At 39.5% G+C, this 15,723-nt stretch overlaps 2 protein-coding genes across 4 annotated transcripts; one reads left to right on the forward strand and one right to left on the reverse strand.

The window, feature by feature from the left end:
- Nucleotides 1-1,537: 1,537 nt before the first annotated feature.
- On the forward strand, nucleotides 1,538-8,325 carry LOC138617696 (uncharacterized). Its single transcript, XM_069692901.1, has 4 exons — nucleotides 1,538-1,815; nucleotides 4,027-4,228; nucleotides 7,184-7,484; nucleotides 7,569-8,325. The coding sequence occupies exons 1-4, from the start codon at nucleotides 1,799-1,801 to the stop codon at nucleotides 7,973-7,975; spliced, it is 927 nt and encodes a 308-aa protein (XP_069549002.1). The 5' UTR covers nucleotides 1,538-1,798; the 3' UTR covers nucleotides 7,976-8,325.
- Nucleotides 8,326-8,876: 551 nt separating this feature from the next.
- Nucleotides 8,877-15,004, reverse strand: ecd (ecdysoneless homolog (Drosophila)). Of its 3 annotated transcripts, XM_069692900.1 has the most exons (15): nucleotides 14,799-15,004; nucleotides 14,331-14,547; nucleotides 14,131-14,248; nucleotides 13,897-13,984; nucleotides 12,985-13,163; nucleotides 12,502-12,694; nucleotides 12,176-12,304; nucleotides 11,927-12,052; nucleotides 11,734-11,819; nucleotides 11,523-11,626; nucleotides 10,836-11,094; nucleotides 10,481-10,548; nucleotides 9,915-10,117; nucleotides 9,492-9,772; nucleotides 8,877-9,304 (listed from the first exon to the last, which is right to left on the reverse strand). In XM_069692900.1, the coding sequence occupies exons 2-14, from the start codon at nucleotides 14,533-14,535 to the stop codon at nucleotides 9,539-9,541; spliced, it is 1,992 nt and encodes a 663-aa protein (XP_069549001.1). In that variant the 5' UTR covers nucleotides 14,536-14,547; nucleotides 14,799-15,004; the 3' UTR covers nucleotides 8,877-9,304; nucleotides 9,492-9,538. The 3 variants fall into 3 exon arrangements, with proteins under 3 accessions (XP_069549001.1, XP_069549000.1, XP_069548999.1); XM_069692899.1 differs by having other exon boundaries at nucleotides 8,877-9,772; nucleotides 14,331-14,544; XM_069692898.1 differs by having other exon boundaries at nucleotides 8,877-9,772.
- Between the last annotated feature and the right edge of the window lie 719 nt (nucleotides 15,005-15,723).

Here is a 15,723-nt window from a genome sequence, read left to right on the forward strand (position 1 = left end):
ACATTTATTCTTGCAAGAAGGAGCAAATACATGTACACTCAAAGAAGGATGTCCAGCATTGCTCAACGTCTCTCCTCCGTAGGGCAGCTTTTATACCGTGTGACAAGCAGTTGACAGTCACCCCCATTCCCTTTAGATCTATGTTTAGTTGTAGGTCACAAGATAAGGACATATGGACATCATAAAAGACGTTGTAAATGAGACACCAGGAACTTCTTAAGCCACAGGCAGAGAAAATAAAACACATCTTACTTTCTTTCCATCAGCAGTCAAATAGCTGTGTCAATTTTCCCCATCAGTGGGTAAGTTGTCACACTGGATATTAGAAGAAATAAACCTATGACAAATACATATTCAAGATTTATTGTTCAATAACATAAAGTCTGTACTAAAACAGCTGGAGAATCATCTCAAACAACCTTTAAACAGAACTATATCTGATTCAGACTCGAGGTCAAAAATGAAGTTCTAGCACACGCAAGTTGTCTCGCCTGGGGGACACTTTATGTTTATCGGAGTTGGTTGGTGGTGGGCACCGGCATCGCTGGGAAAGGGTGACTGGTGGTAATCGGCACCATGTCTGGGTCACCACTGGGTTGTGGCAAGGCTTTACTGGTAGCTGCCTGTCTTTGTATCTCATCTGCTGTTAACTTTGTTCAGTATCGGGCCAGGTTACGATAGTCAGACTAATATTAAAATCCCCGGCTGTACTCCCGATTAATTTCTTTTCAAACTTCACCTGCCATCACTGCCCTTAACATGAGGGTGTCAGGTGGTGTGCTGCCATTTTGTGTTTTTCTTTAATAATCCCTGACCATCTCCTCACCTTTCCTTTTGTCCTATTTTGTTTCTTCCTTTCTTCTAAAAAAAATATATATATATTAACCCAATTATATCTTAAATATCATGAAACAATCATTTGACTGCTGATTGGCCGACATTACTTAAAGTAGCTACCCCTATTTATTGAACTTTCACTGATATTATTGACAATACCACATTTGGTACAATTTCCAAATAGTAGCTGATTAAAAAATATCTTAAAGAATTTACAGTAGAGGCCGATTCTGTTTTGTATTTGTACTGGTGCTGGTTGTCACGTGACAATATGCCCCCAAAATCTCCCAAGACAACTTGCCCCATACCGGTTATACATCTTTGGTTCGCTTGGCAAATGGAATTAGTAAAATGCATAAAAATGATATAATATAATATAATATAATATAATATAATATAATATAATATAATATAATATAATATATATAACTACATTAGCTCCTCTACAAAATACAAATATATAACTTAAAACTAAAAATTTTAAATGTACATGTTCTTTTACTTAGGTGTGTGAAAACCAGTTAATTTGCACCAACTTCAGCTCACAGCGTCGCTGACCGCTCTGAGAAAGGAAATTGCATCAGAATAAGTAAATGCACCAAATCTATATTCAATTTCGTAGTAGCCCCCTCTAGTGTTGGAAATTTAAAAAAAAAAAAAAAAAAGCAGCGTGACGACAAGCCCCGTTCTCCCTAACTATCCGACTTGATTGCGTCTTTAATTATGGGAGGACTAACAGCCCGAGACCAAAGTCCACCTGGACACAGTGGGACAACAGATGAGGTGAATAGCCGCGGAGCAGACAGCAGGTTCACACGGAGCCACGCGCTGGATGGATGGCAGGACGTTTGTTAAGAGGCTCAATTCCTGTTATTGTAGACGTGTCATCGCTTGTCGGAATGAATGATATGAACAGCCACTCAGAGGGAATGATTGGATTTTGAAAACGAACTACGACTTCATGAGGAATACCAAATGGTGAGTGAAGCTCGTTTGTCTCGGGTTTTTTTTGGTGTTTTTTTTTTTTTTTATCCCTCAACTTTTATACGAAAAAATATCTAGCCTATATTATAGTTTTTTTTTTCTCTTATTTTTCTCATAACGGTATGTCTTTTTGAAAGCATTAGCATTATTTGTCATGCAATTGTGACGAAAATATGCAGAAGCATGGCGTTCATTAATAATAACTTATAATAATGACAATAACTTTACTTATATAGCACCTTTAAAAACAGAGTTTTACAAAGTGCTCTACAGAGAAGCAAAGCATAGTCATACATAACGTCACATAAACATTAAAAAAACAACAACAAACAAACAAAAAAAAAAACAGGAAGCAAAAAAGACCATGCCATTAAGGTAATGAATTCAAGAAAACCAAACAAATAACCAAAACGAGCAAATGGAATAGAAAACAAACAAATAAATAAATGAATAAAATAAACAAACAAAAACAGGGGAACAAAAGAACTGCATAAAAGGACGACATCACTTAAAAGCAATTCTATAAAAATGGGTTCTAAGAAGTGATTTAAAAGAAGTTAATGATTCTGCAAGCCTTATCTCCTCAGGTAGGTCTTTCCAAAGTCGAGGGGCCCAATGGCAAAAAGCACTGTCACTCTTTGATTTAAGCCTCGACTTTGGAAGGGCCAGGCTTTGGCTCATATGGGGCTAACATTTCAATAATGTATCTCTGAGTCTCTTAAAAGTGATCAACAAAATCTTAAAATCAATTCTAAAACCAACCGGGAGCCAGTGGAGAGAGGCCAGAACTGGAGTAATGTGATGTCTTCTGTTAAAACCAGTAAGAAGCCGAGCTGCTGCATTCTGGACTAGTTGGAGGCATGAGATCCATTTTTGGTTTATGCCAGAAAAGAGGGATTTAAAATAGTCGAGTCGAGAGAAAATGAGTGCATGAATGACTTTTTGTGACAGTATGGGTTTGATTCTGGAGATGGTTCTTAATTGAAGGAAGCAGGACTGGACCATTTTTTTTTTTTATCTGTGTTTCAAAGCTTAACTGAGAGTCAAACATTACTCCCAAGTTTCTGGCAACAGGTTTTAAATAAACAGACAGGGGACCAAGTTGACTCTTAATGAGACTGGTGTTATTGTTTGAGGAATTGAACAGTATGACTTCTGATTTAAGCCTTTTTAACTGCTAAATATTTGTCCTTTTTCTCGTGATTTAAAAAAATAATCAAATAAGATTACAAAACTGATCAAATAAATTCGATTTTACTATCGGCATTATTATAAACATATTTCATTCGTTTGAATTTAAAAATTCAGCTTCCTAGATCAGATTATTTAAGTATTTTATTGACTTTGAAATGAAATTTAACCACGTTTTTTTTTTTTTAAAGTAAGGATAAATCTACACACTATAGTGAATTATCAGTATCAGGTTGATACAATAAACATTTAGATCTTACCGGTACGGAAATGTAGAAAAACTCCATTACAAGTAAAACTCCTGCATGAAAAATCACACTTTAGTAAAAGTATGTATGTATCAGCAGCAAAATGTAGTTACATTAATAAAATGAAAGTACTGGTTTGGCTTCTGACTGATGTATTTTTTTTAGAAATTACAATTTTAGATTATTAGTGCACACATTACATCTAGGTTTAATCAACTGGGACACCTGATAAATATGAGATAAACATGAGCAAATAAGAACAAGAAATAAGTCATAAAGGAACTGGTAACATTGGTGCAAATGAATTGCTGAAGTTCTAATAATAATACACAGTTATTCAATTGTTGAAGAGATGATCTGTAAAGAGCAAAGGGATTATGTCATGACAGTTTATGGTTAAACTCAAAATTAGTTTCTGCTGTTCATTATATTGATTTCCTCGCTGGTGTGAATTTCTCTTGTCACCACACTGAGTCCGCAAACACCTGCAACTTCTGCACAGAATGACAACATGTCTTTTAAATACAAAAGTGATGCTACCGGCTTTTACAAGCATTACATATTATATGTTATATCTCGGAAAACAATGAAATGAGTTGCCAATTGTATAGTGCTGACATGAACAAAAGGTTATCGATCAACCAGACAAAGCATTTTAAAAGATGAAACTGGTTGGTTTAGAAGTTTTCTTTGTAAAACCAAAAAAAGTCAGTTAATGTACAAATTCCTTATTCTTATTGTATAATTTGTAACTTACTGCGTGCAGTTCAGGGAAGTGGAGGACAGGATGGAGTGCGTCAGCGGTGAAAAGTCTCTCATCAAACAAAGCCCTGAAGCCTCTGGTTCTCACCCTCTGCCTGGTGCTCGTGGTGGTATACGGCCTGGCTGACAAACTCCGAAACTTTGTGGCTGCCGTATTCATCCCTCAGTACTACTACCCGTATGCTGTGGCTCTCTGCTTCGCCCAGGTTGGTGCTCGTAGCCTGGATTGTTTCTTCTGACAAAGCCATAAAAAAAAATTAAAAAAAAAATACCATTTTGCGTTTTTACCGAAAGCATTTTATTGAATGGAGAAAGTGTGTGAAAGGAGTGACACATATTGCTCGAGGTCACTTAGTTAGTGTTTTGTTTTCACAGAGCACTGGGTCCTGACAAATGTGTATTCAGAGCACCTCGTCCAGCATATTGACAAAGTTATACAACAGCTAGTATATTGTTTTTTCCATAGTAAAGTAAGACGCAGGTGTCACTGTAAAATAAAGAATGTGTCCTGACAGTTTAAAAATGATTTATTTTTTCATAGCTTTTTGTTAATCATTGCTGGCTATTGTAACTTTTACTTGCTGTGGGTGTGCTGGTTTGAAGGGCAGAGCAGAGATAGTGTCAGTGGTGGAGGGTTTTGTTGTTGATGACCGCATGTGCATGATAAATGTTTAACCAAACATCACAAAGGGCCGACTAAATGTGATCCTGTTCACTGGTTATTTGTAGCACATGAGTGGGTTTTCTGAATAGCAGTCGTGTGAATATACAGAGTGACTTTAAGTCGTTATGTGTAGATCTTGTGGATGTAATGTAAAAAGTGAAAATGTAGCTTCATAATTTCTAATAAAACACACTTTTTACACGACATATAGCGTCCCATATGTATATTTACATGTTCTAGGGTAGAAACAGAGGGAGGGTCTGTCAAGAATGGCTATAATTTTTGGCTATAAAACATAAACACTATGCTTCAAAAAAACAAGACAATGAGTAGGTGGGCTGGATATTTTAAGTATGACAAAAATAAGCATGCACAACTGGTCCTTCAGAAACAAAATATCGCATTTAATTTAATAACTAGAATTAACACTTGACGGTTGTTTGCCTCTGCCAACTAGTCACGTTGCAGTTTAAATTCATATATTTCCAGACTTATATAATATATGTAGTGAAGACTTTGAGGGAATCCTTATATGTGTCGACATGCTTGGTCAATAAAGATGATTGACAGTACAGTGCTTTAAATATGGATGTTGCTGCAAAGATGCTACATATTCCAAAATGTGGATGCTTCACACACACCGTGTGTGGACATCAAAGATCAGTTTCACCAATATCTGACCAAATGTGAATTATGATCCCAATCTTTTTGGTGTTGAATGATAATAATAATAATAATAATAATAATAATAATAATAATAATAATAACTTTATTTATATAACACCTTTAAAAACAGAGTTTACAAAGTGCTCTACAGAGAAGCAAAGCATAGTCATACATAACGTCAATACCGGTAAACATTTAAGAAAACAGAAGGCAAAAAAGACCATACCATTAAGGTAATGAATACAAGAAAACCAAACAAATAACCAAAACGAGCAAATGGAATAGAAAACAAACAAATAAATAAATGAATACAATAAACAAACAAAAACAGGGGAACAAAAGAACTGCATAAAAGGACGACATCACTTAAAAGCAATTCTATAAAAATGGGTTTTAAGAAGTGATTTAAAAGAAGTTAATGATTCTGCAAGCTTTATCTCCTCAGTCGAAGGGCCATAATGGCAAAAGCATGGTCACCCTTTGATTTAAGTCTTGACTTTGGAACGGCCAAAGCTTAACTGAGAACCTGGCAACAGGTTATAAATAAGCAGACTGATTTTGAGTTGCTGAGCTGAAGAAAGTTTTGAGCCATCCAACAGTTAATGTCAGAGAGACCATCTAAGACAGCAGCCAGGCTCTTTGGGTCACCAGGTCTCAGCGGTAAGGTGTATCTGTGTGTCGTCTGCATAGCAATGAAAAGATATATCGTGTCGTTAGTGGAAGCATGTAGATAGAAAATAAAATTGGACCTAAAATTGAACCTCGTGGTACACCACAGGTAATGTGTGTCGTGGAAGACGAGTAAATTACCTATGGTGACCGAGTAGGTTCTTTCTAAAAAGGTAAGAATAAGACCAGCTAAGTGCAGCGTCCTTGATGCCGACCCAGGTTTTGAGGCGATCGATTAAGATGGTGTGATCTACGGTGTCAAAAGCTGCACTTAGGTCTAAAAGAATTAAAACTGCACTCTCTCCCCTGTCTGCTGCTAAAAGGAGGTCATTAGTTACCTTGAGGAGGGCAGTTTCTGTGCTATGTAGTGCTCTAAAACCAGACTGAAATTTATCAGATGTTGTTATGATTCATAAAAGCTAAGAGTTGTGTTGAAACCACTTTTTCTAAAAACCTTTGATAAAAATGGAAGATTAGACATTGGCCTAAAATTGGAAAAAACAGAAGGATCAGGCTTTGGTTTCTTTAAAAGAGGTTGGACCATAGCATGTTTAAAAATCGATGGGTAGCTGCCATTTGCTAAAGAGCTATTTATAATCAATAAAATACTGGGCCCTACTGTGCCAATGACTTCTTTGAGAATGGCCAGCAAAGGGTTTTGGTAGAACATTATGATGTCACAGTGATGTTGACCTTTGTCCTTTTGTATTTAAAAATGTCATCACTTTTCTGTGAAATTTGTTCTAACTTAGCTCATGAATTCTTCACGGCCCCAAAACTTGTTTTGTGAGTCAGGAATAACCTTTGGCCTTTGGCCAACAAAATCTTATCAGTTCAAGTAAATGTTTGTGCCATATTTGAAGAAATTCCCTTCTTGAGATAACACGTTCACAAGAATGGGATGGACAGATAACCAAAAAAAGATGATGCCTCGATGACAGAGGCATTAAAACTTAAAAAAATAACTAAATAAATAAATACCATTGATTGAATTTTAGAGATTTACCGAGATCAGGACTGCAAGCCAAAAGTGAAATCTTAAGTATCACTCACTAATCAACAGACGAGTCTATTTAACAAAACTAGTTTTGCTCTCTTTTTGAGAGATCAGTAGTTTTTATATTCTATAACTCTACATATTGACTTTTTTTTTTTCTTCCAGGTTCTGGTCTCTCTATTAGTCTTAAATCTCCTCCACTTCCTGAATGTGGTGCCTCTGAAAACGTACTCCAGGTGTCTGGGTGAGAAGCTGCTGCCGCCTGCTATCTGTAACAGCATTCATGCTGTGCTGGCCTTGTGGGCCAAAGCCAGCAGCTCGGATGCCGGCCTCTTCTTCCTCACGTTACCTCTGCTGCCCCTTGTAACCGTGTGCTTTAGTTTTGCCCTGAAGCTGGGATCCCCACATTCTATCCACAGCTCTGTTCTGATTTCCATCCTGTGTGCGACGTCCTTTATCATCCCAGGTAAACTTTTAAGACGTCATTAAGAGGTGAAACTGAGGATTCTTCACCTCAGAGCAAATTAACCTCTAATCCTCTTCTCCACAGCGTCCAACGGTGTCTCAGGCATTCCGCCTCTGGAGTACATGTATGCACCTCTGGCTCTAATCCTCCACAGTCTCTCTCTGGTTTGGCTGGCTAAAGTGTCTGAGGCTGAGCGCTGCCACCCTGCGGATGCCCGCGCCTCCGTCTTTGACATCTACTACACCCAGCTGGTGAACCAGAGCTGGGTGCTGGGTCTGCTGTGGCTGCTGCACCCGGACAGTCCCTGGCAGGTGTTGAGTAAGGGCAACTGGCAAACCCTGATCTTCCAGGGATACCTGCTCGCCATTATCCTCCTGGGGATGGTGCTGAACTTCCTGGTCGGTGTGTGGGCTCTGTGCTTCTCACCGCTCGCTGCTGCACTGCTCTACTCAGCGAGGCAGGTGGTGCAGCCGTTTTTTCCCCTCCTGTAGTCCCACTCGAAAGGAGTCAGGAAGGTCACTGGCTGTCATGTACTGTACCGATGTAACATACGCACACTGTCATTGAATCCACAAACCCCGCTCAATGGTTGTTTTTTTTTTACTCTGTGGAGAACAACAAGCTTCATCATCTCCCGTCCTCTCTTCTCAGTCACATTTACTCACATGATGAAAGAGAAAATACAGAACATCAGCAGAAAAGCAATATGCATGACGTGGAGGTAAACGTGATAGTATGCTGCAAACGCATAACACACCAATGATTTACAGTAGGATCCAAATGTCTAAACGAACACCCATTTTTAAACAAATCTTTGTCTTTTCTTTTATAAGCCACTACTCAGCTGACACTCCGACATCTTTCTTTCTTCTATATGCTCAAGAAAAGCAACAAGTTTGACCATTGTGGCTAATTTTTAACATTTGTGTCTGATAATGGAAGTGACTGGTCTTGATAGTGGATCCAGACTTTTTGACCCAACTGCAACATGACTTATTTTCCCATATAGATGTTCAACCAGTTAAAAGTCGTCCTTGAATGACTTGACTTTTTTTTTTTCAGATGAACGAGGAACACCTTGAACCCGCTTTATTACATATTTATCTCGGTGTTAAAAGGTATTCAAACTCAGATCCTTGACTGAATTATTTTTAACCAAGAAACAGTTAAATAGCTGCTCTGGGATTTTTTTTTTTATTGCATCTATTTTAAGTAATCGTCAAAAGCTAAATTGTGTGTCATGTACAGGTTAATATTATTGAGCTTTCTGAAAGTCTGTATATGTACGTGTTAAGATATTAAACATTTTACTGTAACACATGCTTGGAAAAATAAGATGGATAATGTTGGTGGTGCACCAAAGATAATCTGCATACATTTAATAAACTGGGATGAAACTGAAATAAGACTTTATTTATTTATTCAGTGTATAACAACCAAAATTAAATGTAAAAAAAAAACCACCCGACAACAGTGAACACATCTAAGGCAGAAAACACAAAGTTAACAGACTATTGCTTCTTCTTGCATTGCAGGATCCAATGAGCTGTCTCCAACGTATTCTTGTCTCTTAAGAGGACTTAAATCACAAGCAAGATTGTTGATTGAGATTTTCACACTTAAAGTAACATGAAAACAATTCGAGGTCTGTATTTACAGTGCAACCAGAACGGACATACCACTGTTAATACTTTTCTCTGAGGTGAATTTATTGTGTGCACATATTAACTCCCTTTCCTTATTTGTTCTTCGGAACATTTTATTTGAACTGTAAACAGCAATGATTATTGCGACTCCAGGAAAAGTCTTCGACGCTCGTCCTAAAAAAAATAATAATAATAATAATAATAAAAAAAAATGCAGCTTTACAGTACAGAGTGAGTTTGAATGTTTCCTAAAGTTCTACAAGACTTCTTCAACATCCTTTGGCAACCGAAATACCGTGAATGTAATAAAAAGGCACTTGTCAACTGGAGATGCTGGTTCTTTCTGCGCGTTGCTTATCACCTTTCAAATATCGCCTTGTTCATTACGCGAAGTCGGCTTCTCGTTCTTTACGAGTGGTCAGAGTTGGGTGGCAGGTGGATTCCCAGGCTCTGCAGCAGGTTAGAAGCCGGGCCAGCCAGCCCCGCCTGGCAGCTGAGGGACTCCAACAGGTTGGTGATCAAATTGATGTCCAGGTCTAAAGGCTGGATCTCCTCCTCTGACTCGTCCACCTCTGCCTCCCACAGCGGACTGTCCTTGGCAGAAGGCTGAGAGGAGCTGTCATCCAAACCTGCCTTGTAACTCTGCAGAAATAACAAATATAGATTCGGAATGATCGCAGGTGCATGATTTCATCTATGTTCAGGGAATATTATGTTGAAATTATGAATATGTCACGAGTTTGAGGCAGAGCAGAGAGAGGCATTTGATATGAAGTGAATTTACCGTTTGACTGAAGCTTTGTCCGACATTCGTGCTCATCAGCTCCTCATCCATTTGGTCCATGTATTGTTGGAGACTGTCCAAAGTTTCTGCCCCATTCATGTCGGCGTGACCAGAGGAGCCCTCGTCTTTTTCCTCCTCCTCCTCATCATCATCATCATCATCATCATCCAGATCATCTGAATCTAGATCTTCTTCTTTGCTTCCTAAATAAAAATAAAAGAGAGGAACATGTGCAGGGCTGCAACTAACGATTTTCATTGTTGATTATTTTCTTTATAAAGCAATTAGCTATTTGGACCCTGAAATGTCATAAAATGGTGAAAAATGTTAACCAGATGCAGACTAACGTATCCTGTTTTGTCCTGAACAATAATCGACAACCAAAAGATATTCAGTTCATTATCACGAAGGACAAAAGGAAGCAGAAAATATTCATATTTCAGAAGCTGGAATCAGAGAATTTCAACATGTTTTCATTTTTTTTTTTTTTTTTAAAAGACCTAAAAACAATGAATTTATGATCAAAATAGTTGGTGATTAATTTTCTTTCCTCAAGTCTCACATACCTAGCAGTCTGTCCACTGCGTTGGCCATTGAGTCCGGGTCAAAGCTAAACGGGTGAGCGGGAACGCTCCTAGAAAGTACAAAGAAAAGACGATGTGATGCTTGAAACTCAAAAGACTGTCGAAAAGATTTGAGTGTCAATACAGCAGAATTTACAGCTCAGGTGGACCGTAAAGAGAAAGTGATCCATGCGTTACATCCCCTTGCACATCAAAATCGGAGTTTAGCAAAGCTTGGTTACAATTCCTGCACTTCAACACGTTTATTAAATCAGTTTATTCAGCGACTAGATTTGATGGTCTTGGCTAAATACTTTCCAAATCAAATCAGACCCCATAATCATTCAGTTTATCTCACCAGGGCAGTTCAGCACCCTCATGTGACGACACAGCGCTGAGGAAGCTCTTCATCCCCTGACTGACCGCTACCAGGCTGTAACCTGCCTCCTCTTCCTCCCCGTCGGCCTTCGTCTCCTTTCCCCTCTCCTCTTTCTCCCCGACATGCTGCGTCTGTTTGGTGGAACCGGAGCTCTGGCGGCCAACATCAGCTCTGCCGCCACTTCTCTCCTGCAACAGCCGCTCCAAATCCTGAGTTGTCATGTTCAGCCAGCTGTCACCTGGGAGACGGACACAAACAAAAACGAATCATGGGAAACGAGCGAGAGACGGAGAGAGAATGGGGGGGGGGATGCATACCAAAAGGACAGAAACTGAAAGGAAAAGGCAGGAAACAAAGAATCCCAGGTGACCGAGACTGAAAAGAAATGTTCACTTTCAAGCAAGGTCATACAAACTGTACAATACTTTCTTTATGGTAAGTATGAAAAAGGATCTATTTGAAATATCTCTTTCTACACTAAATTGTGCCGCATTAATGTTTTCTATATTCTACAAAAGTGGTTGTCATTTGATCCAAATACGAATTTTTTTCGATTGTGCTCCTAAGAAAAAAAAAAAAAAGACAAACTTTTCCAATGCCTTTCAAGCCAGCAAACTATTTCATCGTCAAACATTTTTTACGTTTTTCCTCAGCTCTTTTACTCACCGTCCTCTTCGGGGAGCTGCGACTCCTGTTTCTTCAACTGCTCCAAGTCGATTGGATTGCAGCTGTGCAGCAGCTGGAGAACCTCGTCTCCCGGGGACAAAGCACTGGGACAACAAGCACGACGGGTACATTCAGACGAATGGAAGTCAAAGGCAGGTACATTCACACAGTGTCAGTCACGAGTACATGGATGCAAAGCCACAGTCCGCACCTTGATTTCGAGGCGACAGATTGTTTGAAGAAGTTTTCTGCAGATGTTGTAAGTTCTCTGTAACGGGCCGAACCTTCCAGTTCTCCCTATTTGGCAACAGTAGAATTAAAAAAAACTTTCTCCAAAAGATAAATGCTTTAACAATGCGTGATTTTATGTCCAAGGAGTGGCCCGATCGAAAAGTGTAACTAACCCGGAAGTAGTCGTTCCTTTTCAGACTGTCCATGAAGCCTTTCCACTGAGGGTTACAGCTGACCGGGGCGTGAGTCTCCGAAGAAGGCAGTCTGCACTTAGAGCACAGGATCTCAAAGCCGTGGGCCTGAGAGCGGGGCACAGACAGAAATGCACAATTTCATACAACACTCATCAAATCTTTGCTTGCAGAAAAAGCAATAAATAGTGAAGGAAAAAAAACAAAAAAAAAACGGAGTTGATGGTTCACCAGTTTCATGCCGAGCTCATGAGCCTTGTACTGGGGTTGAGAGCGAGGAGGCAGGGTGAAGCCGCTCCTCCGGTCTGCGGTGAACTGTTGCTGCTGCAGCTGGGCGTACAGGCAACGGGTGAACGTCACCTGGAAAATATTACGTTATTGTAGGGGACGTTTCACAAAGGCTGAAACAGACTAATTAAAAACCGTAACACAAACTGTGAAATAAGCATTTTATAAAACAACAACAAAAGCAATACTTTTGAAGAAAACCATTGATTTCCTTTTATAAAGGTGAACCTCGTCTCTTTGCTTCAGTTAATACAATCGTGAATATTTACCAAGGTGAGGACTCTTGTGTTTGGAGGAAAGGTCTTGAAGCTGCGACACGCCTGCAGATCTACTGGATCCCGCAGGTAGAACGCCGACACTGCAGGGGCCACAAGGTCCGGTCGCTGGGCCAACACGGTGGCGATACCTGCAGGTATGAAGCAGTGGGCACGGTGGAGGCTGCTCTTAATCTTCTCTGGGTACCTGAGAGAAAAATAAAGATTGACGCTTATTTAAAACTTATTGGTACAATTTGAGATTGTGCTGATATGAAACAGACACTCGTATGTACTCTGATACTTCATACGTTTCTGCCACTGCACCTTGAAACCTTCCGTTCTGACATTAGACAGAGCAAATAATGGCCACAGGCAGCCGACACTGCTATTGTTTTTATACTGTGAAGTGTTTCCACTTCTCTTTACAGCAGGGATGCACAGACGCCGTCACTTTTAAGTATTAAAAACTTGTACGATGTGTGGAAGGCCTCTCACCCCTGCAGTCGCTTCCTCAGGGCTGAACAAATCTCGGGGTTTGCCTGACAGGCCTCCGGGTGGGTGGAGAGCAGTGCTAGAGCTTGGGCCACACTGGGTACCGCATCCTTCGAGATGCCCACCGAACTGGATTTCGAGGGACAGGGCAAGATGTGCAGCTCTCCCCGATAGAGGAAGACCTGCAAGAAAAAAATGAGCAGAGCAATGAAGGCGAATACCTCCAGTGAATATTTAAAAGGGATTTTCTTCCATTACCAAGAGGTGTACTCCTAACAAAAGACTTTAGACTAATCTCATTCCTTCCAGGCTGGTGTAGTTCACCAAAATGTGAATATAAACATCAAGTGGCAGAAACTTGAAACCAAACAATGATACATGAAGTTATTAGAAACTATCATTCATTAAGTTCTATTGTTTTGTTCAATCTGCGTGATCATTTTCATTTTGTTGCAGTCACACTCTTGATTTTTATGGATTTGGGTTTGTTTTTTTTCCTTCTTCGCTCAAGAAGGCACCAACTTCTGAGATTCTGCTATTGTGCACTATTAAACAAAACAAAAACAAAAGTGACTGATTTTAAGCAAAAAGGTGAAAGGGACTTCCCAGTCAATTAGAAGTCTGGGTTTTTGGAGGTTGAACTGTCCTTCAATGTGCCAACAGGGAGCTTTGAAGTGATGCATAGTTTACTTAAAATTACCTCAAAGCAAAGATCGGCCCTTCCATCAAATTTATTACATAATTGCACGGTATGCTCTGGGAAATAATCTGCAGTGTTATGTAATTTGAGTTTAGTGGGCGAACACATGCAACCCCTCCAATATATTCTTTCAAATAAAAACATAATGACAATTGTGATAAAACCATAGGATTACAAAAGACCATCATATCTGCCTTCTCATGCGGACGACTCACCCTGTTTTCACTGGTGTCCGGATTCATCCATTTGGGAAGATAATCCGCTGCTTCAATCAGGAGAAACTCACCATCGTTGTCTTCAACTCTGCGCTCGCACACACACACACACACACACATTAAATGGAAGTTTGAAGCAGAAGCATATAACAGATAAGCACTTTCATAAGGCAATCGAATTATTCGTATTTTTATTTTCATTAGAGAAATAAGAACTGTGCGCGTGTGTCTCACCTGGCTGCGAGCTCAGGGAAAGCCTTTGTGATTTGCTGGAGCAGGTAAACGATAAACCACTCGTCATCCACATTGTCTCCAAACCGGGTGCTTCCGCCAACGTGAGCAGGAACACCTCCTGCAGATAAAAAATAAATAAAACAAAATAATACACACCACGGAACCAACATCTGGACTCTGTGGCGTTGACAAAACGTTACCTTTCTCTGGATGATAGGTGAGGTTGAAGGGCTGATTGTGCCAGATGTATTGTATCAGGAGGGTGGCGACCTTTGCCAAAATGTCCCCGACTGCACGTGTGAGTCGTTCCTCGGTCTGCTGGGAATTTGAACCGTCTGGCTGGTTAAAGAAGAGTTTGTACTGGACCACGTCCTCCTCAATCGTTCTCCTCTGCGGGGCCTCCATTGTGGAATTCTTCTAAGACATGATATAAAAACAAAACAAAAAAAAAAACAACAACAATAAATTAATTAATTAATTAAAAAAATTTAAAAAAAGCCATCAGGCCAATATATACGGGTTAGTCATCGTGGCCTGTTGTGTTGTGTCTTTTCGACTACAATTACGAGTCTAGCATGAGTTAAAGTCTCAATCGTCTCAGTAACAGCAAGTCATTGTATTAATGTTGATATTCACGACAATCTCTTAAAACCGTCAGTCAAACTTACCTTGTTTTTATTATTAAATACAAGATGTTAGGTCGGTGTAAAATAAAAAAAATAAAAAAATTCCCTCTTTAGGACTTGTAAAGTATATGTCTATATATCTCTCTATCTTGCCCGAAGCGTTGTAAATGCAGGAGAATTAAAGCTCGACTTATTTCTATGTACGTTGCTGTCACGCCATCTTCCACTGTTTAGGTCCGACAATGAATTCCAGTCGACTGCTCCAACCACACAACAAGCAAAGTTCCGGTCTGATATAGCTGCTATTGTACGGTTAAAAAAAAACCTTACAGTTAAAGATAATTTAAGTCGAATAAAAAGAAAAAAGAATTTAATGAACGTCAATGAATTAATTACATTGATAACAGTTTTGAGTTTAGTCAACATTACGATCCACTCAAGACAAGCGGTGGCCGTAACCACGTTGTCGCAAGGAATGCAGGGAAACGTAGTAAAGTAGTCAATTTAGTTGCGGTGACGTTAATCACTTAAATCACTTAAAGAGATGCATGCTGGACTTACAACGTCGCATGGCGGTTAGAAATGTTCTCCGACTTTAGCTGGCGATGCAAAAAAAACAAAACAAAAAAAACATGTCGCATGATATTAAAACCACGCGGGAGCGAGCAGGCTGCTGCTTTCTGAGTCAGGCCACGTGCTGCTCTTCTCCGGCTGCAGACACAACGACACAACTTTCTCCTGATAAGGTTTTAAAGTTGACTTGTCGTTTTTTTTAAAAATTATTATTATTATTCTAGGACCTTCAGAGCAGTTATCTCCTATAATGAACTTTCCTTATTTATTGATCTGCTCCTTCTGCAGCTCAGGTTTTACATCTGGACACAGACGCACTTATAGTTTTACATCAAGCAAGAACACTGTAAAAAGAGGTTGTTTCTATTGATCATACTTAGATTTAATTGTACGT

The sequence above is a fragment of the Brachyistius frenatus genome, unplaced genomic scaffold (assembly GCF_029030835.1).
Source record: "Brachyistius frenatus isolate BFR_SWC_R1_liver_20210118 unplaced genomic scaffold, ASM2903083v1 Contig_13, whole genome shotgun sequence".
Taxonomy (NCBI): domain Eukaryota; kingdom Metazoa; phylum Chordata; class Actinopteri; family Embiotocidae; genus Brachyistius; species Brachyistius frenatus.